This window comes from Halichoerus grypus, chromosome 7 (genome assembly GCF_964656455.1).
Source record: "Halichoerus grypus chromosome 7, mHalGry1.hap1.1, whole genome shotgun sequence".
Classification (NCBI taxonomy): domain Eukaryota; kingdom Metazoa; phylum Chordata; class Mammalia; order Carnivora; family Phocidae; genus Halichoerus; species Halichoerus grypus.
This window is the reverse complement of record NC_135718.1, coordinates 81,723,141-81,749,570: the sequence shown is the minus strand read 5'-3', so window position 1 is coordinate 81,749,570 and position 26,430 is coordinate 81,723,141. Positions and strand designations below refer to the sequence as shown.

The 26,430-nt window shown below is 39.6% G+C and overlaps 1 protein-coding gene across 7 annotated transcripts in view; it reads left to right on the top strand.

The window, feature by feature from the left end:
• PCDH15 (protocadherin related 15) overlaps positions 1-26,430 on the top strand; it is a 1,707,782-nt gene that overhangs the window by 1,404,021 nt on the left and 277,331 nt on the right. For all 7 annotated transcript variants that reach the window (XM_078077809.1, XM_078077807.1, XM_078077810.1 and 4 more), the window contains one exon: positions 22,521-22,600. In XM_078077809.1, the coding sequence (XP_077933935.1) occupies positions 22,521-22,600 (80 nt within the window). The remainder of the gene's footprint in view (positions 1-22,520; positions 22,601-26,430) is intronic.

Genomic DNA, 26,430 nt, shown 5'->3' with positions numbered 1-26,430 from the left:
AAGAAAGTACTTAACTAATGGTAGTTATTTTTATTCCTGTTCATTACCATTCTTGTTTTTCTTTTTTTTTTAATTATGTTATGTTAATCACCATACATTACATCATTAGTTTTTGATGTAGTGTTCCATGATTCATTATTTGCATATAACACCCAGTGCTCCATGTAGAACGTGCCCTCTTTAATACCCATCACCAGGCTAACCTATCCTCCCACCCCCCGTCCCCTCTAGAACCCTCAGTTTGTTTTTCAGAGTCCATCCTCTCTCATGGTTCATCTCCCCCTCCGATTTCCCCCCCTTCATTCTTCCCCTCCTGCTATCTTCTTCTTTTTTTTTTTTTTAACATATAATATATTACTTGTTTCAGAGGTACAGATCTGTGATTCAACAGTCTTGCACAATTCACAGCACTCACCATAGAACATACCCTCCCCAATGTCTATCACCCAGTCACCCCATCCCCCTCCAACCCCCACCACTCTAGCAACCCTCAGTTTGTTTCCTGAGATTAAGAATTCCTCATATCAGTGAGGTCATATGAAACATGTCTTTCTCTGTTTGACTTATTTTGCTCAGCATAACACCCTCCAGTTCCATCCATGTTGTTGCAAATGGCAAGATCTCATTCCTTTTGATGGCTGCATAATATTCCATTGTATATATATACCACACCTTCTTGATCCATTCATCCGTCGATGGACATCTTGGCTCTTTCCACAGTTTGGCTATTGTGCACATTGCTGCTATAAACATCGGGGTGTACGTACCCCTTCGGATCCCCACATTTGTATCTTTGGGGTAAATACCCAGTAGTGCAATTGCTGGACCATATGGTAGCTCTATTTTCAACTTTTTGAGGAACCTCCATACTGTTTTCCAGAGTGGCTGCACCAGCTTGCATTCCCACCAACAGTGCAGGAGGGTTCCCCTTTCTCCACATCCCCGCCACCATCTGTTGTTTCCTGACTTGTTAATTTTAGCCATTCTGACTGGTGTGAGGTGATATCTCATTGAGGTTTTGATTTGGATTTCCCTGATGCCGAGTGATGTTGAGCACTTTTCATGTGTCTGTTGGCCATTTGGATGTCTTCTTTGGAAAAATGTCTGTTCGTGTCTTCTATTTCTTGACTGGATCATTTGTTCTTTGGGCGTTGAGTTCAAGAAGTTCTTTATAGATTTTGGATACTAGCCCTTTATCTGATATGTCATTTGCAAATATCTTCTCCCATTCTGTTGGTTGTCTTTTGGTTTTCTTGACTGTTTCTTTTGCTGTGCAAAAGCTTTTTATCTTGATGAGGTCCCAATAGTTCATTTTTGCCCTTGCTTCCCTTGCCTTTGGCGATGTTTCTAGGAAGAAGTTGCTGCAGCCGAGGTCGAAGAGGTTGCTGCCTGTGTTCTCCTTTAGGATTTTGATGGACTCCTGTCTCACATTGAGGTCTTTCAACCATTTGGAGTCTATTTTTGTGTGTGGTGTATGGAAATGGTCTGGTTTCATTCTTCTGCATGTGGCTGTCCAATTTTCCCAGCACCATTTGTTGAAGAGACTGTCTTTTTTCCATTGGACATTCTTTCCTGCTTTTGCGAAGATTAGTTGACCATAGAGTTGAGGGTCCATTTCTACCATTCTTGTTTCTCTGTTAACTCACACTAAGATTTGGGGTTTTAAATGTGAGCAAGAAGGTAGCAGGCATTTGGAAGGATGAGTAGGAAAGTGGACTGTCAAAGAATACGGGGGAATGGATGCATTGCAAAGAATATATTCACCCACTTTATGATTTTACTAATTCTTCCTTTGAGAAGAAATGATCACTTGCAATTTAGAGTATAAAGTGACACTTTGGCAGCCCAAGAGGTAGGTGGTCAAGAGATCAATATTAATAATAATATCAACATCTAATTTGAATTGCTGCTATTAGCCAGGGACTGCCCTAAGCTTTTGAAAGCTTCCTTGTCTTTTATACATTTAACAAAGCAGTGCAGTAGCCTTTCGAAAGTCCTAGAGAATGCTGCTGGGAGTGGAAATCCCAAATCAAGCTGCACGACCCCGGAGTCAATGCTCTCCCTGCCTTTCCTGGAGACGGAGGTCCGCTCAGCGCCCTCAGCTCTTCTCCAACTCGGACCCACTTCAGTAGCGGAGTAGACCTGCCCACGAAGCTGATGCTGCTTTTCTTTTTAGGATCTGCTTGATCAGACTTGATTTTATTTTCTTATGGTTGCTTCCTGCCTCTTTACAAAAGTGAAGAATAATATTATACAGATAACGAACAGTGATACTGGGAAAACTTAACTTAGCCCCTGCTTTAAACTTGCTCCTTGAGCTGCCTGACTCCTGCGAATTTGCTTTTCCTAGCTTCTCCTGCCCAAAGCTGCAGTGGCACGTGAAACAGCTCAGACACGGGTAGCGGGAGAAAACAGAAAGCCCGGGGAGCCTGGGTGGCTCAGTCAGTGAAGTCTGCCTTTGGCTCAGGGTCCTGGGATCGAGTCCTGCATCGGCTCCCTGCTCAGAGGGGGTCTGCTTCTCCCTCTCCCTCTGCCTCTGCTTTGCCCTCTTTCTCTCAAATAAATAAAAATCTTAAAACAACAACAACAACAAAACAACCCAGAAAGCCATGAGAAGTGGCCCAGAAAGTTGGATGTTGCACATCTGGTTACTTGAGGGAAAAAAAACGTGCATTTTTCTGCTGAAATTCCCCAGGGATGAGTGTAAGGCGGTGCTGGGTCAACATGCCACCTGCAGCTCCCTTTCATCTTTATCCATTCTCCTCCTTTTTTAAGTTTTTTTTTTTAAAGATTTTATTTATTTACTTGACAGAGAGAGAGAGAGCACAAGCAGGGGGAGCAGCAGAGGCAGAGGGAGAATCAGGCTTCCCGCTGAGCAGGGAGCCCGATGCGGGACTTGATCCCAGGACCCTGGGATTATGGCCTGAGTCAAAGGCAGACGCTTAACTGACTGAGCCACCCAGGTGCCCCTCTCCTCCTTTTTAATAGTTTCAAAAAGTGGTAGAATTTAAACTATATGCCTCAAAGAATTATTAATTTTAGTGCTGAAGAAAAATGCCTGCTACCTTGATTTGATCTGGAATTAACCCATTTCCAGAACAGTTTGAAGAAATGCAGGCCATTGTAGATCCTGACCTTCTGCATTAACAGGTCCTGTTGGAGGTGCTAATTCGTTTTTCTGACATTTTTCAAATGTTCTAGAAGGTTTGGGGGTTCTTTCTTCTCTTTCTTTTTTGATGAATATTTCTTGTACAATAGGAAGTGTTTTTTGTTTTTTTTTCCCCTGAAGATAATAGCAGTTTATGATCCATGGATGTCATGTGGTTGCTGCAGGTATAATGTGCATGAATCATGAACCCTGGGCCGTAGGATCTGCAGTGTCATTTATATTATGGGGATCACTTCAGATCTGTCACTTGCAGATTTGCTCTGCCATCATCAAAGAAGCTTTTCTTGATGCATTCCGACTCTTTAATGTGTTACTGCGTAGATTAATGCCGCAGAGCGCACTAAAACCCTTTGATTTAGTAATATATAACGTATTCTATTTAGTAGGTTTCCCTGATTTTGATAAGCGTGAGAAAGGAGAGTCTCATTGATTTTCCTCTTTATTTTCATTTCAAGTGGGGGAGAATATGTTTTCTCGTCTTTCCTTACGCTAGACCTCAGAGGGCTCTTTCATCATTAACATTATCTCAAATGGATAATATCCCTGTGGGTGCACATCGGGAGGTGGAAACATGCCACTGATACTGGTCATCTGGTCCCGAAGTATATTTTATATTTTGAATGAAGAATAGATAGTTGGATGAATAGACAGATAGATGAATTTTAGAGAGAGAGAGATGTCTCCCAATGCCAAGCAATTCCTTCTTGCAAACATTAAATCTGATTTGTAGTGTTAATTTTCTCCTTTAAAGCAGTTGTTCTGATAGGTCTAAATTCCCCCCAAAAAGTTTAATCCCCTTGACACTATGGGATGAATATTATCTGAAATGATTTTTCATCTCCGGGCATGTAAAGCTGTTGAAAGTGAGAAAAACATATTTTTCTATTCATAGGCCTGTCTTCCTCTTCCCAAACAGTGATTTGGCCCCTATAATTCCTCCATAGTCTGCAATATGCTCATAGGCAGGAAGCCAGAGAAGTGTCAGGGCGAGTAGGGAAAGGAGAAATCTAAGTCAGATACACTTAAAGTAGCTGGATCCTAGATTATTTTTTTCTTGACCCTTCCATCCTCAAGAAGGAAATAAAAATGATTAAAAAAAATATGTGCGTTCTTGCCCCAGAAGAGTTGTAAGATGTACATTTTATCTCATATCATATTTATCTCTTATATACATATATATGAGATGTGTGACTTAAGTGCATATGTTAGTGGAGTTAGACTTCACTTCTGCCTCTGACTTAGGCTTTAACAGGAAGTAGGACATATAAAAATGGGTGAAAATGATCTTCTTGACATGGTGCAAGAAATAAAGCTCCAGGGACGCCTGGGGGGCTCAGTCATTAAGCGTCTGCCTTCGGCTCAGGTCATGATCTCAGAGTCCTGGGATCGAGCCCCGCATCGGGCTCCCTGCTCAGCGGGAAGCCTGCTTCTCCCTCTCCCACTCCCCCTGCTTGTGTTCTCTCTCTCACTGAATCTCTCTCTGTCAAATAAATAAATAAAATCTTTAAAAAGAAAGAAAGAAAGAAAGAAAGCCACATTCTCCAGTTCTCTTAAAAATGATTAAGGACCTAAAAATAACTTAAGATAAAATGGTCTTTCCTAGCATCACCGAGCATAAAGCAGAAGTGCTGTGGCTGATTGTGCAGATGGTTGCCCATGATGATCTGTGGTTTGTGTGAGGCCCCGAGGCAGAGATTCACTGGCAAGGAGACAGGCTCTACTCTGGCGCCTCGCCTGCCCCGTATTTTCATCAAACCTATGGATGAAGACTTTTACAGCCTCTTGTCACCACGCCTACCAGTCTCTCTGCATCTGTATTTGTGTATTTTGTTTTTACTTCTGTGATTAAAAATGAGCCCTCCTTGTGTCTCTTGAAACGGTCACTTGCATACTAGATCAGTGCTTCTTGGAGTCTTGGAAATGAAGGATGTCATCTAAGTGAATTACTAGAAAAAGGAAGTAGGAAACAAACAAACAAAAAAATATAAGCCCATTTTTTTTACTATTAGATTCGGTAGATATAAATTAGCTGTCAAATCACTTATTTTTTTTCTAAACTACTATAAATTTTACTCTAGAGGTATTTACTCTAAATTCCTTATATCGTCATGATCCATAATAACCACTTTGCAAACGACACCGCGACATTGCACCCCACTCGGAACAGCACTCAGGACTGGCTACGTAGTTTGCAAGGCCCAGTGCAAAATGAAAACATAGCACCTTTTAAGTATGAGTGCTTTGCACGACCAGATAGCACTCTCCTGGACTGGGCCCACTCTGGGCTGCGCAAGGACGTTGCTTCAGAATCACCCACTGACCTTCCTGCAGCATGAACAGTTCCAGCTCTGTCTGGTCCTTTCAATCACCATCAAAATCTGCCGTGGCATCTCCCAATTAAACACAAGCAAACAACACAAAATGCCCTTGATCCCATACTTACTCGAGCTGCTTACTCATTTCTGTGCCTCCCTTCGTTGTGGAAGCAACTCAACGCCGATATCCAGGCTAGCTTGAAGAATGTCTTGGTCAGATTCCCTGCTGTTCTCTCTTGACCACAGTAAAGTCAGGTTTTTTTTTTTTTTTTTTTTTTTTTTTTTTTAAGATTTTATTTATTTATTTTGACAGAGAGAGACACAGCGAGAGAGGGAACACAAGCAGGGGGAGTGGGAGAGGAAGAAGCAGGCTCCCTGATGAGCAGGGAGCCCGATGCAGGGCCTGATCCCAGGACCCCGGGATCATGACCCAAGCCAAAGGCAGACGCCTAATGACTGAGCCACCCAGGTGACCCTAAAGTCAGGTTTTCAATCACACCAACCACAGATGTGGCTCTTTTGGTCCCCGTGCTTATTCCATTGCCAAGTGAATCCCCCATCTTCCTGCCCATTGATGGACAAGGTGTGATAGAGTGGATAATCCCTTCCTTATTTAGAAACTTACGTGTTTGATTTCTAGCACACCACAGTGTCTTGGGCTTTTCCCCATGCTCCCTGGTTGATCCCACCTCTGTCTACTTTGATGGTTCCTCCCCATTGCCCTGCCTCTTAAAAGTTGGAATGCCCTGAAGCTCAAGCTCCTTAACTCTTCTTTTTCTATTTACATTCACTCCTGGGATTAGTTCATCTGGTCTCATGGATTTAAGTGGTCATATGCTCATACCTCTATCCTTAGCTCCCTGCCCTAAAACTCTAGACCCATGCCCAATTATACAGTCAATATTGTTTTTTAGATGTTAAATAGACGTCTATCTTAGGTTGAGTTTTCAGAGAAGATTCAGCTGCAGAGGTTTATTAAAGAGTGTTTTTGGAATCAACTCTTGTGGAAAGGAGAGGAAAGCAAGCAGAATTAAGTTTAGGGAGAAGGTGAGCTTCCTCTGACCCCATGGAAAGCTCTAGAGCTGAGAGAGCCCTTTAGTGTTGGAAGGTCAGCACAATGATGTAGGCCCTTCATACACCTGCATGCATGAGTCGGATGCAGGTTGCTTTAGAAACCAGCTTGGCCTTGACATGGTGACTGTCTTCAGATGGACCAACATCTGAAGCCTCTCAAATAGGACCAACAGCTGAAGGCTCTCAGTTGGTGACATTTCCAGCACATAGGGGAATAATTACTTCCCTGAAGGGGGATTTGGGAGGCATATCATAGTGTTATCACACGGAGATGAAAAAAAATCTTTTTTTTTTTTTTTTTAAGATTTTTTTATTTATTTGACAGAGAGAGAGCACAAGTAGGCAGAGTGGCAGGCAGAGGGAGAAGGAGAAGCAGGCTCCCCGCTGAGCAGGGAGCCTGACGTGGGGCTCGATCCCAGGACCCTGAGATCATGACCTGAGCCAAAGGCAGATGCTTAATGACTGAGCCACCCAGGTGCCCCCATCTTATTCTTTATTAAACCTGAAATGAGGATCTGGGGGCATGCAGCCTCAAGATGAGGTAAAGGGGAATTTTTAAGATAAAAGGCGAGTAGAGCGTTTTCTGAAAGAAAATATGCTAAGTGTAGTAAAGCAATGAACTGTAACATACGCCCTCTAGAAATGCCAAAAAAAATTTAAAACATAATTTTTTAAAACTACTTGAATATATTCAGAAGGGGAAGAACACATTTTGAGAAGATTCAGTTTAGCATTTTTCCAGAGATTTTGTTCCCATAGTTGCATGCCTTTACAAATGAATTATTGCCATGCTTTTCTAACCACAGGAATGCGGGCGTGTGGGAGGGGTGGTGCAATGCGGAATTTCAGCCCAAGGTGAAAGTGCTCCTGAAACGGAGAAGCCAGGGCTCAGAGGGCAGTGGTCACCAGAGCAGAAAGGTAAACTGTGAGGTCTCTAACTTGAATGGAGTTTTCTGGACAACTGCTGGGGGAGCATATGTAGCAATACAGCCTACTTTGGAGATCTGAGCAAGAGACACCTCACATTGACCTTTATTTCCTCTTTAATGCTGTGTTTCTAATCTTTAATCTTCTTATTTGTATCCTGTCTCGTAAAGCCATGGAGGACTCTTTCCAGTTTTCTATGTGGCAGCCAACAGACACCCCTTAGTCTCTTTCCACTGGATTTTGTGGAAACGTTGGAGACGTGGTTTCATCAGCCCTTTCTTATAAAAGATCTTTCAACCAAGGTCTATAACTAGAGTATAAAAGTGATGAGTTTCATTTACTTCATACCAGAGGACTATTGTATGATTCAAAGCAAAGTTTACAGTTTTTAAATTGCTTGATAAAAAGAGTTTTTGGGTTTCATTTTTGGTTTTCTTTTTTCTTTAATTGACCAGAATTAAACCATTCTGCTCTTCCTAAAAGTTAGATTAAAAAAAAAAGATTAATTTGAAATGTGGGTTTGAATGTAGAATAATATTTGGCTGAGCAAGTCTTTGATAGCGACTGTTACTATAATAGCAGTAATCTGTATTACCTTTAGTAACTTGGCAATAAAGGATTCTCTGCACAGTTTTGTAAATAAACCTCAGTTTATTGCATGCCTTGAAGCTGTTTATTACTTCACACACTGTCAGCTACTGTTGATTAAAGCTTCAGTATGCAAATGCAGTATTTCCCTGAGATTTTGGTAAATTAGAGAACAGAAACAGTGTTTCTGAGGTATACTCGATAAACAGCTAATAGGTGTCAGTTGTCTAGAGAAAACAACAGGAACCAAATTGATGCTGAGAAGTGCCCATGGTGATTCTCCACTTAACTGCCTGGAATTAGCTGATTTGGAGCTAAGAAAACATTTTTTTTTTTTTAAGATAAAAAGATAAACAATATTTGCTTTGGAATAGTTGCTTAAGGAAACTGAAGAATTCATTTGCATGTCGCTTCTTCTAGTATTGGATACTTTTTATTTTACATGGATTCACAAAATCCTGTAGCAGTTTTAAAAAGGAAGTGAAGGGAAAAAGTCTTTGTTTCTCCGATCTTCATTCACACACTCGCCTCACTCCACAAACACACAAAATGATTTCTTTTTTTTTTTAAAGAAGCTCCAGATTAAGAAAACATACGTTTCACAGACAGAGGCAGAATTATCTAGCAATAAAAATTAACTCAGCTTTGCAACAGAGTCATTCCCTACTACCTACCCCCATACAAAAGTACATAATTTTGATTTCGATAAACAAATGATTACAAAGAGCAGCAAGGCTTGATTGCAACTACACTTCTCCTAATTTAACCAGCATGAGCGGGGTGATTTGAATCAGAAGTCGCCTTCGTGAATCAAGAAGAAAAATTCAAAGATTAATGCCAACAATAGTAAGCTGAGAGGACCCAGCTGTTTATACTTCGTCTTTCCTTGTTTAATTTTATTTTACAATTAGTATGCGTATATTCATAAGTGCAGTCATATTACACTCTCTATTTCTTTTTTATGCAACTTTCTTTTTTATTCCCTATTTTTGCTTCACCTCCCATTCCTTAACTTCCTTCCCCCGGAGTAATTCCCCAGCCCTTCTCATGAGAGAGCTCACGTGAACCCGCTGGTGTGCGTCTAACTGTATTTTCCCATTCTGGTCACATATGATTGTGTAAGACATGTAAGTGTGTGTGTGTGTAAGGGACATACACAAGTAATACATAGAGAGGTGACTTTGCCATTGTCATCATATGCATACATTTATGTTAATTTTCCTTTTGAAATGATATAAGACTTGACAGAAAAAAATGTGAGAACCATACAAGAATGTTTGAGAGTAAGTTCCCAGCATGCTGTGCATTCACCGAGTACACTTTCCAGTTCCCATGAAGAGTGAGGTCTCCTATGTAACTAGCACACTGCAGTGGAAATCAGAGAGTGACTTTGATGTGTTCCTGCAGTCTAGCCCTGTGACTCCAGTCAACCTTTGCCGGTTACGCTTGTAACATCCTTTATGGCAAAATGACCCAAGCCAGGATCACGTGTGACTTTTATGCATCATACCTTGTTGGTCTCCTCCATATGCACCAATCTTCCCTCAATGCTTTTGAAGATTGCAAGAAGCTTATTTTCTACATTTTCCTTCAGTTTGGGTTCATTGATGTCTCTCAGTGACTGGTTCCATCATGGGTATTTCGGCAGGGGTAACCCTGAAGTGATGATGTCATGGCCTCCTATCAGATGATGGATGGTTTATAGGTGTCCCATCCAGGGAATGCTGCTGTGGATAACCTGATCTAAGTTGCACCCGCCTTCGAGTGTGTGGAGGACTTACCTTGAGATTATGCAAATGTTCTTCCTTTATTTATCTTCCCTCATTAATTTTTTTTAAAGACTTTATTTATTTATTTGACAGAGAGACAGACAGCCAGAGAGGGAACACAAGCAGGGGGAGTGGGAGAGGGAGAAGCAGGCTTCCTGTGGAGCAGAGAGCCCGATTCGGGGCTCGATCCCAGGACTCCGGGATCATGACCTGAGCTGAAGGCAGATGCTTAACTACTGAGCCACCCAGGGGCCCCTTCCCTCGTTATTTTTAACATCTATTGATGTTCTTCGGCTGAATTATTATTTTGACTGTTGCCAAATGATGATCTTCTAATGCCATCATCTCTTTGACCTTGGTGAATTGGTATTCTACCAAAAGAAAAGCTATCTTTTCTCCCCCATGTATTTATTCATTTATTTATCGATACCAATACGAGCTCAAAAATTTATCTGCTTCAGTTGATAAACCATGACAATCATTATTTATTCTGATGCTCAAATCGTCCCAGAATTAGCCTTGACGTGCCCATCTGAATGGGATTCTGTGTCTTTTCGCATGGCCCTGTCATGTTTTGAGCACCCGTTTTAGATTTCTCTTATCCCAGTCCTAGATCTAACCATTTCTCTAAAAAGCTCTGGTTTCTTTAAGTGGGGTGGCATTTAGAAACCCAGATCTGAGAGCACAGAATGTTCCTGGCTAATGGCTCTCTCTGCTTCCAGGTCTTCTCAATGGCCTAAGCTGTCAATATATGTACATATCTCTGTGTGCATGCACGCATGTATTCATACACACACGTGTCTACACACGCCACATACAGAAGTGTATATGATATATACACACGTGTTCATTTTCATCTGTATTCATTCATGCCTACATATATGTCTGCATAACATATGTATACTCATTATATGTAATATTGTATGTATACATTTTTATACCTTATGAAATATTATATGTAAATATATAATATATATAAATAAATAAACATATATATATGTATAAAGCTATAAGTTCACACTAATAACTGTCACAATGAGAAAACTGGCCCGTTTATCCTTAGTATATTTACTTATGAATATAACCAGTTTCCTCTTGACACCCATGCTGATGTCCTCCTTACCCCACTCACGTTCTGGTGCCACAAGCCTGACTGTCCCTCTTCTCCCAATACAGATGCACTCCCCACCCTACGTGGACTTTGGAGTGCTGCACAGGGTCACGCAAACACCTTCCCTATGGAGTCCAAACTTCAGCACATCTCACTACCAGCTGCTACCATCATATATAAACGGTTCCCTTCTCCATTCCCCTTGTGCTGTGATAGGCCACAGGAGATTGATGTCCTACCAGCCCCCTTCCCACGCAGACAGCCTCATGACCTCGTAGCTCAACAGCAAGGCTCTTTGGGCTTTGTGACCACACCAAGCCACAACTCTCTCACAGAAGCCTGGCTTATTCCCCTAGGTTACCATCCCATTCCAGGCACTGTGAGTGCCCTTGACCCCACATGGGTGTGGATGCCCCATGACAGGCTGCCAACCCCCCACCCAGGCTCTGACTCCCCACATCAGGCAGTTCTAACAATGTTTTGTAATTTTCAGACTGCAATGTTTCTACTTCTCTCATTAAATTTATTACTGATTATTTTGGTTTTTTTAATTTTATGAAGTGGAATCTTTTCCTTATTTTCACATGTGATCATTCCTCACAAGGATATAGAAATACTATGGATATTTTCATATTGGTCTTATATCCTGCATCCTTTCTGAACTCATTTATTAGTCTAATAGTTTTTGAGTGGATTCTTTAGGATTTTCTGTTTAAAAGATAATGTCATCTGCAAATGGAGATACTGTTACTTCTTCCTTTCTACAATGACTTTTATGTCTTTTTCTTGCCTAATTACTCCAACTAGACCTTTCAGTAGAATGTTGTAATAGTTTTTAGTATAAATCTTTCTCTTATTCCTGACCCCAGGGGAAAGCTATGAGTCTTTCAACATCACTATGATGCCAGTTGGGAGTTTTGGATTTTGTCAAATGCTTTTCCTGATTTTGCTGAGATAATCCTTAAAAAAAAAAAAAAAAATCTGTTTATTACATTAATTGATTTTCTTATGTTGTAACAACTTTGCATACTTGTGACAAATCACATTAGGTCATTATGTACGATCGTTTCTATATATTGCTGAATTTGAATTGCCAGTATTTTGTTAAGGATTTTTACTCTTATATTCATAAGATAGATTGACCTATAGCATTCTTTTCTTGGGGTACCTCTGTCTGGTTGCAGTATGACAGTAACATAAGCCCTATAATTAGGAAGTGTTTCCTCTTCTTAAATATTTTGGAAGAGATTGTGAAAATGCTGTCAATTCTTTAATGTTTAGTAGAATTCACTAGTAAAGCTATTTGGGCCTTTTTTTTTTTCTTTAATGCAGTTTTTTATTGTTTTGTTTTTGAGATTACTAATTTTATCTTTTTACTCATTATACATCTATCCAGATTGTCTTTATCATCTTGAATCAGTTTTGGTAATTTGTGTACTGCTGGGGATCTGTTCATTTCATCTAGGTTATTTAATATGGTGGGATACAGTTTTTCATCAGATTTCCCTAAATCTGCTTTATTGCTATGAGGCCAGTACGGATAGCTCCATTTTTGTTCCTGATTTTAGTAATTTGAACTTTCTCTCTTCTCTGTCTTTTTTTTTTTTCCTTTATCAGTCTGACTAGGATCTTGTCAATCTTGTTGATCTTTTCAAAACATCAACTTTTGGTTTCATTGATTCTTCTCTACTGTTTTTCTATTTTTATTTCATTAATTCCCACTTTAATTTCTATTTCTTTCCTTCTCCTTGCTTTAGGTTTATTTTACTCTTTTTTCATTGTCTTAGATGAAAAGTTATTGACTTGAAAACTTACCCCTTTGTAGATATAGATGCTTACAGCTATATCTTTTTCTCCAAGAACTGCCTTATATTATTGCATAAGTTTTAGTGTAGATTTTTTTTAAATTTTATTTTATTTTATTATGTTAATCACCATACATTACATCATTAGTTTTTGATGTAGTGTTCCATGATTCATATTTTGCGTATAACACCCAGTGCTCCATGCAGTACGTGCCCTCTTCAATACCCATCACCAGGCTAACCCATCCCCCACCCCCTCCCCTCTAGAACCCTCAGTTTGTTTCTCAGAGTCTATAGTCCCTCATGGTTCATCTCCCCCTCTGATTTCCCCCCCATTTTTCCCTCCCTTCTCCTAATGTCCTCCATGCTATTCCTTATGTTCCACAAATAAGTGAAACCATATGATAATTGACTTCTCTGCTTGACTTATCTCGCTTAGCATAATCTCCTCCAGTCCCATCCATGTTGATGTAAAAGTTGGGTATTCATCCTTTCTGATGGCTGAGTAATATTCCATTGTGTATATGGACCACATCTTCTTTATCCATTCATCTGTTGAAGGGCATCTCGGCTCTTTCCACACTTGGGCTATTGCAGACATTGCTGCTATGAATATTGGGGTGCATGTGGCCCTTCTTTTCACTACATCTCTGTCTTTGGGGTAAATACCCAGTAGTGCAATTGCTGGGTCATAGGATAGCTTTATTTTTAATTTTTTGAGGATTTTTTAAACAATTTTCATTCATTTTGAAGCTTTTTCTAATTTCCTTTGCATTGTCTTCGTTGTCTCTGAGTGCTGTTTTCATTTCTGTATAGTTGTGAATTTTGAAACTTGATGTTGGTTTCTAATTTTATTCCATTATAGATGGAGAAAGAATTAGCAGATGGCAGACAGTGGGTTTCTGCAACATGGACTGACAGGCAGAGGATAAGGAATGCTGTTGGCCTGTCACTCCAGGGCAGATGCCATAGTCCTTCACTGGTGCTGTGAGGGAGAAGGGGTACAGTGATTCTGCTTACACCTGCCACAGTAGACCTTCTCTCATGCTGTGCTGGCTGAGATTTAGAGGGGGAATACCTTATCGCTCCAATGCCACAGACTCCTGCTGTTCTTACTGAGATTTTGTAGATTTTTTTAAATAAATGTTTCTCTCATTACTGTACACTCTTAGAACAACTTCCAGAGACCTTAATTTTTTTAAACTATTTTTTAGTAGTCATGGTTGTTTTCATGGGAGAGGACTTCACTCAGCCATTCCGGAAGTCTTTCCCTTGTGTGCTCTATTTTTGCTCATTTTTAAATGCAGGTATCAACTGCAAAAAAATGTATTAAGAGAATAATCTTATTTCAATATCATACATGGAGTCACTGAGACGTAAACAGGTTTAGTGATTTGCATAGCTAATAAGTGACAGCTTTTATCCCCCCTTTTTTTTTGCTTTAAAGCTCAAGATTTTTAGTTACCAAATTAAATCAGTTCCTTAGACAATACTTTTAGTTTGAATAGAACTCTAGAGTTTTCTAAACATCCGTTGCCGCATCTGATTCTACATCAACTATATAGACTATACATTTCAAGTGTTATTTATCCATTTAATGATTGAGAATATAGGTTCAGTGACAGAGCCCAGTTCAGGTAGTTAAAACTGAGATAATTAGGACTAGGTCCTCAATCTTATGATTACTAGCTCTGGGCTATTTTTTATAAGTATAGGCTTAATCAAAGTATTCTGAACATTATTTAACTCTTTTTCAGTATTAATATCACCAATGATGGGAATTTTCTCAAAGGTAGGGACTGTAATACATGACATATCATTCCTGATTCCTAACGTGAAATAGATTCTTTATAATGGTTGCCCAGTACATTTTTTGGCTTACTGAACACAGGCTAATGTGACTCTTAGATTCTAAATTAAATTCTATATTTATATCAACAAATGGTATGGTGGTATGTGAGGCTTAATGGATCCCTATGCTTATTGATCCCCATGCTCTTGTTTAAATAGATTTTTCTGTCTTTTTCCCTCAGTACTGTCAGACCATTAGCTGTATGCTTAGTCCATTCAATTGGCCTGGCTCTGTTAACTCCACTGTTTTGAAAATCTGGTTTTGATGTGCTGATGTCTGGGAACTAGTACGTAGGGTGTGAGGGAGGGCTTGAGAAACCCTTGAACTAATATGCAAGAGTCTAAGTAGGGGCTTTGTAGGTCTTCAGAGCTCCATAGGCCTGGAAACACACATACACTCTTCAATTTATTTAAAACTGAACAGGAGTCATTTTGTTTAGCTATTTTAGCATTAAAAATGTTGTTTCTGTATTGTATTTATTTGGTTTATTACCAAATGTTGAGTGTTGAGAACTGACGGGAGCCAAATATCTCCCCACAGTAATTAGATTACCTTTGGAGATTATTAGCCGCCACCAATAGGCAGTAGTAACAAGGGCTAGTGTTCTCTGTCACAATGTCTTTTCTGACTCGAGTCTGGAAAAAACTGAGACAGACAAATGTGGGGTATGTAAGATGAAGATCAAAGTACATTTTTTTTACTGTAAATATAGTTGATTGAAGTACAAAACAAACTAGATCACTACACTTCCTTCATTACACTAAACTTATCTTCTTGGCCACAAGAAATGCAAAGGCAAGCCCAAATTGTAAATACTAAAGCACATTAGTAACAAAACGGACAAGTGATCTGCCTTCATGGAGCTTACATTCTAGTAAGAAAAAGAAAAATTAACAAAATATATGTGAGTGATACAGAATTTTAGGAGATAATAAATGCTATGTGAATATGTACATGAGGAAAAATGGAGAGGAGTATATGGGGGATGACAATTTGATCAGTGATGATTTTGCTAAGGTGACATTAGCAAAGAATTGAAGAAGGTGAGAAGATGAGCCATGTGGGCATGGCTCATTTGGGGCAGAGTGCTTCGGTTGTATGTGGAAAGGCCCTGAAGTTCAGACCTGCCTGGTGTGTTTGAGGAACAGTGAAGATACCAATGCGACAGGAGTAGAATAAGAGAGGAGGGAACCTATAGAAATGAAGTCCCCAAGGACCTGGAGAAGTGTGGAGATAATTATTCTCAGTGGAATTGAGTACTAATGGAAGAATTTGAATAGAGCAGTGACACAAATAAACTTAAAATTTAAAAGGATCCTATGGATTCTCTATTGAGAATGGTCTGCACTGAAATGTGAGAAATTGTGCAAATAGTTAAGGTGCTATTTCGGTAGTCCAGACTAGCCTGGAGTGATATTTCTGGACATGGGGAGAAGTGGTTTCCACTTTTTTTTTCTCTTTTGTGGTTAGATACTAGAGGATTGTTGGTGATTGTGGATTTGGGAGAGAAGACAAGTGAAGAATGGCTACTAAGTTACAGCCCAAGCAACTGGAAGGATTGGATTTCCATTAGCCAGAATGAAAAGAATGTCAGAGGAGAAATAATTCAATTTTGGACATGTTAAATTTGAAATGTCTTTTGACATCTAATTAAAGCTACTGAGTAGGCAGTTGGGTATGTGTCTGGGGAAGAAGTTTGGACTAGAAAATATACATTTGGGGTCTTGAGCATTTAAGTACTACTTAGAACTTTGAGATTGGATGAGGTTCTTGAGGGAGTGAAAGTAGAAGACATCCAAAGGCTGATTTTAAAGTGCCAAGGAGGTGAGGAGGATCAGGAACAGGGACCCAGAAGAAATGTCCTGAAGTTGACTTGGGGAAAAAAGTGTGTTAAGGAGAAGGGAGAGATCATTTATTCCTGATGCTACTGAGAGGTCACATTAAAAGCAAACAAAACAAAGAAACAAATGGAAACAAAGACTGTGGACTGATCAGTGATTTTACTAATATGGAATTTACTCGGTGTGTTAAAAGAGCAGTTTCGGTGTAGTATTCTTGGGATGGTTGGAAATGCGATCAAGCTGGAGTGGGGGGTGGGGTGGGAGGGATGGGGTGACTGGGTGATGGACACTGGGGAGGGTATGTGTTCTGGTAAGCGCTGTGAACTGTGCAAGACTGTTGAATCTCAGATCTGTACCTCTGAAACAAATAATGCAATATATGTTAAGAAAGAAAAAAAGAAGAAGAATGTAGCAGGAGGGGAAGAATGAAGGGGGGGAAATCGGAGGGGGAGAAGAACCATGAGAGACGATGGACTCTGAAAAACAAACTGAGGGTTCTAGAGGGGAGGGGGTTGGGAGGATGGGTTAGCCTGGTGATGGGTATTGAGGAGGGCACGTTCCGCATGGAGCACTGGGTGTTATGCACAAACAATGAATCATGGAACACTATATCTAAAACTAATGATGTAATGTATGGGGATTAACATAACAATAAAAAAAATTAAAAAAAAAAAAAAAAAAAAGATGGTTCCAAGAGAGAATGAGAACAATGAGAAATAGAGTTAATAGCTGGACAGGATTGAAGGTGTTCGGGTACGCTCCTGTATCATATGGACATTCTATGTGAGCTCTATTTCCAAGTTTCAGATATGTTACACTGCATCTTATTTATCAATTTACTTATATTTTTTAGAAAATTGAATAATCTGACTTCTTTACATAAATGAACTTATTTCCAGAAGGAAATTTTATATCAGGATCATACATGACAAAACGGCACTTCTTGACATAAAAAAGTCTGCATTATTCATCGAAATAGATTTGTAAACATTAACATTTTGTTAAAGGGCCAGTATTTGACACCAGGGTGCCCGCATACACATTTTTGGAAACACTGCTGTACTGAATTGAAAACCTCCGTTCTTGCTCTCGAGTAGTTTAATAACATAAATCAGAACTTGTTTGCCTAAGTGAGAAAAGAAAAGATCATCTAAATCTGTTGATTTTTATCTATTTTAGAATCCCTCGGGGCAGGTGCTTTGTCTTAATGTCCTGTGAAATGTGCAGAATCATTCTATGTGCATAAAGTGCAGTCTACCAGATGGTATTTGATGGCTGTATTCGTCTTTAACATGAATGGAATATTAGTTTAGAGAAGATTTGTTTTCTTTTTCAAAATTCCTTTTTTCCAGTGTCTAAGCACCGTGCTTATTGAGATAAATACTTTTGTGTCCTTGGTGCTTCTGACAACTGGGAGACCTGAATTATATGCTGTGAGTTACCTGGTTGAGCAGACTAGAAACAGCAGTGGCGTTGATCTTTAAAAGTTACTCTTTGGCCTACGAGCAAACATTACAGGACAATTAGCTTGATTGTAGTTCATTGTGTTGTTAAACATCTATCAGCAGACCAGGGACTGAATAATTCTATTCCTTGCTAGCTGTCCAAAGTGAGCATCATTCAGTTATTTAACCCGAGGTATTTAGCCTCAGGTTGTTTACCTGAGGCCAAGCAAAACGGGAGCTGGTTTTCCATTTGCTTGCTCTTCCTCACATTAATGAGGCCTGTTTCCATCTCATGGTCTTTTCCTTCCGGGTGCTCTCTGCCAGAACACCCTTCCCCACAACACTTGCTCTCTGGCCCCTCACAAATGTTTGCAAATGTTCACATTTTCCTGATAGCTTTCCCGATGACCTATGTATGACTGCAACCCCCTCCCCACCTCCCTTATGCCCTTCCTAAATTACCTCATATTTTCGCAGCATTTATAGAGATCTGAAAGCTGTATATTTTCATGAATTATTTTGTTTTGTCTCTGACTGCCAGTACTACAGTGTAAGTTGCACAAAGGCAGAATTCTTGTCTGTGTTGCTCACGGACTTTTGTCTGCATGGAAGCCCCAGGGCTCATTAACGCAGTGCAGATGATTCATAACTATTTGTTGAATCCATGAGTGAATACTGTGTGTGTTACTGTTGTTAGCTTCATTTTGTCGGTAGGCATCTTGCCTAAGAGGAAATGGCACGGCCAGAACTACACCCCAGGGGGCTGGCTCCGGAGCCCACGCCCAGCAAAGCTCCCTAAGACTACGGCTCCCATACGCTCCCACACCTTGCTCAGAAGGCTTGGATTGGACCCGACTGATCAGAAATAAAGGCACGGAATATATATTTGCACGAAGGATGAGAGATTCCTTTCTGTTCTGTTATGGAAGACATTCACACTACTTTCTTCCTTTTTAAGATGAGTTACTCTTATCTCCAGATTAAAAAAAAAAAAAAAGATGTATTTTCAAATTAAGTAAGTTATAGGGAACTCTAATTGGAGTGGTGCCAGAAAGACTCCTAGAATTGAACTCCTTTGCATTTCCCATTTACTATATGGTTGCTCTGAGGTTTAAATGAGACAAGGCATGCAAGTATAGTTCCTGATACATAGTAAATAGTCAATGAATTCTAACTTAAGGATTCACTGTTCAATATCATATTTGAATTTCTGCCCATCATTTAGAGATGGCTAGCTAGACTTATATATAGAAAAAATATATTTTTTAATTTTTTTAAAGATTTTATTTATTTATTTGAGAGAGAGAGAGAGGGCACAAGCAAAGGGGAGGGGCAGAGGGAGAAGCAGACTCCCCGCTGAGCAGGTAGCCCAATGTGGGGTTAGATCCCAGGACCCTGAGATCATGACCTGAGCTAAAGGCAGATGCTTAACCGACTGAGCCACCCAAGCACCCCTAGGAGAAAAAAAATAAACTATTTAAAAAATGTTTTTAGAAATGTATTTTAGGTCAGAAATATGCACATAATCATATCTTAATACTCCAAGAATCATTGCTTTTTCTGATTTTTCCAGCTATTCCTCTTATGTGTTATTTCTTCCTTTAAATAACTTCTCTCCTTGGGCCGCCTGGGTGGCTCACTCGGTTGAGCATCCGACTCTTGATTTCGGCTCAGGTAATGCTCTCAGGATTGTGGGATCGAGCCCTGAGTCGGGCTCTGTGCTCAGTGGGGAGTATGCTTAAGATTCTCTCTCTCCTTCTCCCTCCACACTTACCCTGTTCACCCTCTCTCTCTCTCAAATAAATAAATAAACTTGAAATAGTTTCTCTCCTTAAATACGGACAAGTAGAGATGTAAAGTACTTACACAAGTGCTAACACATGTAATGGATAGATTTCAGAGGTCTGATCCTGATAGCCCCATCCCCCCCTTGCTTCGTTGACTGAGAAATGATGAATCCTCCCTAATTACTACGCCCTTGGCCACAGATCCTGAAACAAATACAGAGGACTGAAAGAAATAAAACAATCAAATAAGGATTTCCTTCCAAATCCTGGGTCTTAAAGCTTTCCAATATGGACACAACCCTCGCATGAGATTGAAGTAGGCAGATTACCGGCTCTCACATTTCTTAAGTATTTAAATGGTCAAACAAAACTGGAGGAAGTACTTCAAGGTACCTCAGGGATTGAAAGTAATTAATGTGGATGAAAAAACTGAAAATTCTCTAGGAATTTTTCTCCCTTATTATTTTAGTGACATAACAACATAATGACTTAAATAAATAAAATGACTCAGCATTCACAGCACTTTCATCCCTAAGCAACGATATTAAGTATTAGACTCGATACATAAGAAGAAAGGGGAACATTAATCTGGACTTAACATTATTTACACAGAGCTATCCTGCTTCAGAATCCATTTCTTCTGGCTTTTATGAAAATACAAGATAATAAATTGTCTTTCAGAAAGCAGCAGCAACTACATTCCAATGAACAAACAAAAAGAAATTGATAATATCTGTAACAATATGACAGGTAAAAATGACTGACTGAAAGAGAAAAACAATGGAAAAACTTTAGTGTGAGCTTTTCAGTGGTAACAAGCAGTCTCTTAATGACATAAGCAGGCTGGGTCTGAGGACCCAGAGAGGGTCCCACAGGACCAGCCAGGAGGGTGCCTGGCTGCAGGCAGGATGGAAATCTAACGCAAGCCAGCAGCAGGTAAGAGCAGAGTTTATTGAAGATACAGAGAGAATACAGGTACAGGCAGTGTCTGGAAGACAGAAAGGAAAGCAGAGAGAGTCTCATCTTTATTCAGGGTCTGAGGATTTTATTGAGGATTGTGTTGTGGTGTGCATGTCCTTCAGGCTTTCAGGAGCGGGTGAGAACAAGGACAGGTGTCCAGGTGTCCTCCATAAGTCACATTCCCTGGAGCCAAGGGTGTTGGGTTGAGATGTCCAGCATGGGTGGTCCTGGTGTGGTTTTAGAATATATGTGAGGTTCGGTGGGGTGATGTCTGGAGCCCACGACCAAGAAAGAATTCTTGAGACCTCTTTGGTGTAAAATGGTGGTTTTATTAAAGCAGAGGGCAGAACCCGTGGGCAGAAAGAGCTGCTGTACGGGGGTTGTGAGGGGTGGCTGATTATATAATATGGGGTTGGGGAAGTAAGGAAAAGGGAGGTTTTCAAAAGAACTTTCATATGCTAAAGAGGACCTACCAGATACCAGGGCTTTGCCATTGTCAAGTTAAGGTTGTTTTGCCCTCTAGCAAGGCATTAACATAAAGATAGTTGGGAGCTTCCTGGAAGAATGTCACACATGTCCCACCCAAGAGTGGGGCTAGGGAGAGGTTGCAGGGTGTTAGCTTGTGCTTTGTCCTCCGCTTGCCTTCTGCTCCCTCATCAGTCTGGAACATACAGGAGATGACCTCATCCAGGCATTCTTGCCCGGCCACCCCTTAGATGTTATATGTTGTGCTAGAGGAGTCCAAAGAAATCATTAATTCCTTATCCCTTACAAGGGGGACATACTACAACACATGTATAAGGTGGGGATGTGGGTCCAGGAAGAATAGAAGCAGGAAAAGGAGCAAAAAGCAGATTTTTATAGAGTCCTTCAGTTTCCCTGTCTCACTAAATCTAGCATAATTCTGTGTTTCTTCAAAAACTTAACTGTGTCATTATTTGTAGTTCTGTTTTCTCTTTTTGGCTAATACTTGCCTGGCAAAGAACAGAAAAATAAGAGGAAAATATCAAGCATCTACTATCAATTCCACTGAGCCTGTTTAAAAAAAATATTTGTTTCTTACTCTCTACTCTGACATTTCTATTATAATGAATTCAAAGCAATTTAAAATTTGAGATTTAGCTAGAAATGGAATGCTTCAAGATATTACCCTAGCTAGTTGATTATTTCATTTTATTTTACTACTTTATTTCATTCCATTTTATTTTAGTGAGTGTGTATCCATCATAATGCAAAATCATTGCTCAAAAGAAATACAATGCAGGCCTGAAAAAGGTGGTCACTTGGCTTAATTAAAAATTTGACTTCTGGACAGAAATGTCAGTCAAACCTCCCAATATTGATTGACTTTTGTATTGTTAAAGTTCTCATTTACAAATGAAGAAGTTGAAAAATAATCACACATTTAGTAAGGGGAGCCAGTTTCAAATTTAGGTTTCTGGCTTCAGATTCAGGATTCTTAACCATAAAGCTTCCTGACTTGATATATGCTTAGCAGAAAAAGAAACCAGTGGACTAGACAGTTTCTCTACACTGTAAACATTTATGCAGACTGTAACACATTTGTTTAAACTAGACAGATACACTCATGTAAATTAAATACATAAACCTTAAAAGAGCCATTGATCTATTTCTGCACCAGGTAAGATTATGTACACATTAGGGCAATATTATTCTTATTCATTGTTACTGCTTTCAAATGAGAGGAAATAACAGAAATGCTGGGGTCAGATATGAAATTCTGAATTAGCTCATTTTTTATCCCTTAAGAGTCTTGTGGATATTCCATGCTGTTAGTTTCCAGCTCCTATATTCCACTGTATGGACTAGGACCTGTATCAATTACTCGATAATTCAATCATGTTTTCTCTCTGAAGGCAACTGATAGAGAGGGAGACCCAATATCATACACCATTGAGAACGGAGATCCTCAACGAGTTTTTAATCTTTCGGAAACGTAAGTTAAAAATGATTTCAAAATATATTTTTTCGAAGACATTAAACAGTGTACCGGTGGGGGAACAGACTTCTAATCAGGGGTTTTCAGCTGGTTGTAGTTTTCTTTTACTTTTTTTTCCCTATGAATGCTAATGAGATCGGGGGGCGGGGGATAATTCTGAATTCAGAAATCTTACCCAGGAGACTATTTATTTTAAACATTTTCACTAGGTAAAAATCCACTGAGGTGGTAACATTTTATTTGTAGGCTGGGATTAATTAGATCCCTTTAAAGTTGTCAGTTACTCATAATAACAAGGGCATTTCTACCAAGAGTAATGTGGCACTAAATTGTTCATTCAAAGAGAATTTTGTAAGACAAAGCATAATTCAAACACATTTAAAGTACCACCGAAGTCTACCATTCCGTTTTTGAGGAATGTAGGTATATTCTGAAAAAGCTAGGACAAAAACATTGCCATGGCCCTGCTAAGCCTTCTGGGGTGTTTATTGGTGTCACTCTACTCCCCTCGGAGTGCGGCAGGAGAAAGCCAGGAGCCTGGAAGGAGACACTGAGGTTTGCAGAGAGATCATTGGCTGCCCTTGTCTAAGAGCAAAGTTGCCCTGTTGCTGTCACGTAGGGCTGGTCCTTAGGGAGTCATGCTTGCTACCTCTCTGATTCTTTCTGTGTGTCCATGGGTGGTTTTACTCCCTAAAAGAATGGAAACCTGAACGGGGTCCATGATCACAAAGTGAGAATTTTCACAGATGAGCCAAGCACTGCTTTCATCTCAGGAACATGGGTGCATCATGCCAAATCAGGGGAACCATGCATGGTCACTGGTCTTGGGAGGAACACCTGTAATTTCACTCTAACTAGGACGTGCCAACCATGAGTGAGTTTGCCCGGAAACAGTAATTCTCAGACTTTTCGATTTCACAGATGAATAAACTTCTATTTAAAAAAATGGAAAGACTTAACTATTTGGAATTTCCCCCATAGATACATACAAATCTCAATTACCTGTAATTTATAATCATCCCAAAAGAAATAAAACTTTTTTTAAAGGGACACCTTAATAGGAATCATGACTGAATGGTACTGGTATAAAAGTACATGTATAGATCACTAGAATAAAGTTAAGAGTCCAGAAATAACCAGATCATAACATTTATGGTCAATCGATTTCCCCCCAAGAAAGGCCAAGACAATCCATCCAGGAAAGAATAACCTTTACAATAAATGAAATTTGGGGCCACATGCAAAAGAATGAAGTTGGATCTTTACCTCACAGCATTAGCAAAAATTAACTCAAAGTGGATCATAGACCTAAATATTAGAGATAAAAGCATTTAACTCTTTAAAGAAAATACAGAAGTAAATCTTCATGATTGGAATTAGGCAATGCTCTCCTAGATATGACATAAAACCACAAGTGATTAATAAGAAGACAGATAAGTTGGACTTCATCAAAATTTGAAAAATATATGCTTCAAAAGACAGTAGCAAGAAAGTAAAGACCACCCCCAGCCTGAGAGAAAATATTTTAAACAATGTAGATGATAAAGGATGTAAGTATATCTAGAATACACAAAGAACTATTATAACCCAAAAATAAACAGAGAAATAACCCAAATAAAAGTGGACAGGAATTTGACTAGACATTTCTCCAAAGAAGCTTTATGAATGGCCAACAGTGTGTGGAGTTTCACTTGTGATCACCAGTCATTAGGGAAATGCAGATGAAAATCACCAGATACTGCTTCTCACCTATGTAGAATGTCTATAATGAGAAAAGGAAGGAAATAAGAAGTATGGGTGAGATTTCAGAGTCCTCATATATTTCTGGAGGGGAAGTAAAGTCAGTGTGTACTTTGGAGAACAATGTGCCATTTCTTCTAAATGTGAAACACAGAGTTACCGTATAACCCAGTAATTCTACCCATATCTACTCAAGAAATGAAAACATGGATCCACATGAAAAGTTGTACAAGAATGTACACAGCGGAATTATTTACAATAGCAAAATGTGGAAACCACTGGAATGTCCATCTACAGATGAACAAGGAACAGAACGTGTATCCATACAATTACTTTGTCAGTAAAGGAGAACCTAGTGTCGACACCTGCTACAGCGTAGCTCAGACCTTAGCAACATTATGCTAGTGGAAGGTCATTCACAAAGGGCAGCATGTGGTATGATCCCATTTGTACGAAATGTCCAGAATAGGCAAATCCATAGAGATTAAAAAAAAAAAAAAAAAAGTAGATTAGTGGTTGCCTGGGGCTGGGGGTTGGGGATGGGAGAGAACAGGGAGAGACTGCCAGTGGGTGATGCTAATAGTGAAGAGCATGTTCCAGATTTGATTATTGTGACGGTTGGACAACCCTGCAAATATACCAACATTCACTGAATTGTACCCTTTAAGTGGGTGAGTTTGATCATATGGGAGTTACACGTTAATAAAGCTGTTTTTTAAAAAAGACAATAGTGAGCCTTTCCCCTGCCTGAGCAAGCAGGAAGCCCAGCCCTTACTCTCTGCGAAGGATTTCCACTCCTGTGTTTATCTGCTTTTCCCCTGAGGCTGAAAGATTTTTCAACTGCGGGCTGGGAAAGCTGATGAGCCACCAATTTTACCGAAGAAATTCTCCCCTTGTGCTCCTACCCTAGCAAGTGTGTCTCTACTATTTCTCTCCTCTCTGCCTTTGAAATCAACGAGACACCATTAGGTCCCAGAGATTCGTTCAGGTGTGAAAGATGTCGACGCAGCATCCTCCTTGTCTACACTGACCACAGTTGCTTATACCACAGCTCCTACATCAACTCCTTAAGTGGAGAATGCTTCCAGGACAGCTAGAGGAGGGCACATCCTTGTGAGGATTGCATGATCTCTTTTGATGACCATTCCTGATTCAGGGTCCAGCATGCGAGGTCCGTTGCTTTCTATCCCATGGTCATTTTACGGCAGCCGCTTCATTGCTTTGCTGTCAATGTAGTTGCAGGCTATCCTAGACCATTACCACACATTTGAAATGGGGAAAAGTTGAAATTTCAATCCCTTCCCTCTCTGAAACTTCTGGGCTGCCTGTGCAAATTTGCGCTACTGCTTCTATTTAAGTTTTAAGGATTCGAATACTTCAGGTACTCTTTTAGAGAATAACAGAAAAGAAAGAATGGTCTACCTTATCAGACACTATAATGTATACAAATAATGGTTCTGGTTACATTTTCCTTCTTAGAACAACAAAAAAAGTACATGTTCATTGCTTACTTTAAATATTATATTAATTTATGCTATGATACAAATTTTAGCAATAATCATCATTACAAAACCATTAGTCTACTTGTTCTATTGAAATAAAACTAGGCCAAAAGTTTTCATAAATCCTTAAAAGAATCAGTAGTAATAAAGAATCATTTCAATGCTAGTTTGGATTTGCAAAATGTTGGATTGTTATCTCATATTAATGTATTGGATTAGTCATATAGCCACAAAAGTAACCCACTCTTTAAAGAAAAGGCCTTGTTCCTAAAAATCACAAGCATTTGTCATGAAAATCATACCATATCACCTGTTAAATGGCCAGATCTGTGTGGTTCTGTAACGCACTGCATTATTATAACAACTTTTCATAATGTCTTTGTTGATTGTTGCATATGATACAGCAAATTCATCAAATAGCCACAGATCAGTAAACATTTAAACAAGATGCAAACAACACTTCCTTTCTAGGGTGGTGGCCAAATATTGACATTTTTTATAGCAGGAGAGTGAGGAATTCCTCTGAATGGAATTGTAGACAGGGGATGTGATACAACACTGAAAGGCTCAAACGCTGAACAGAAG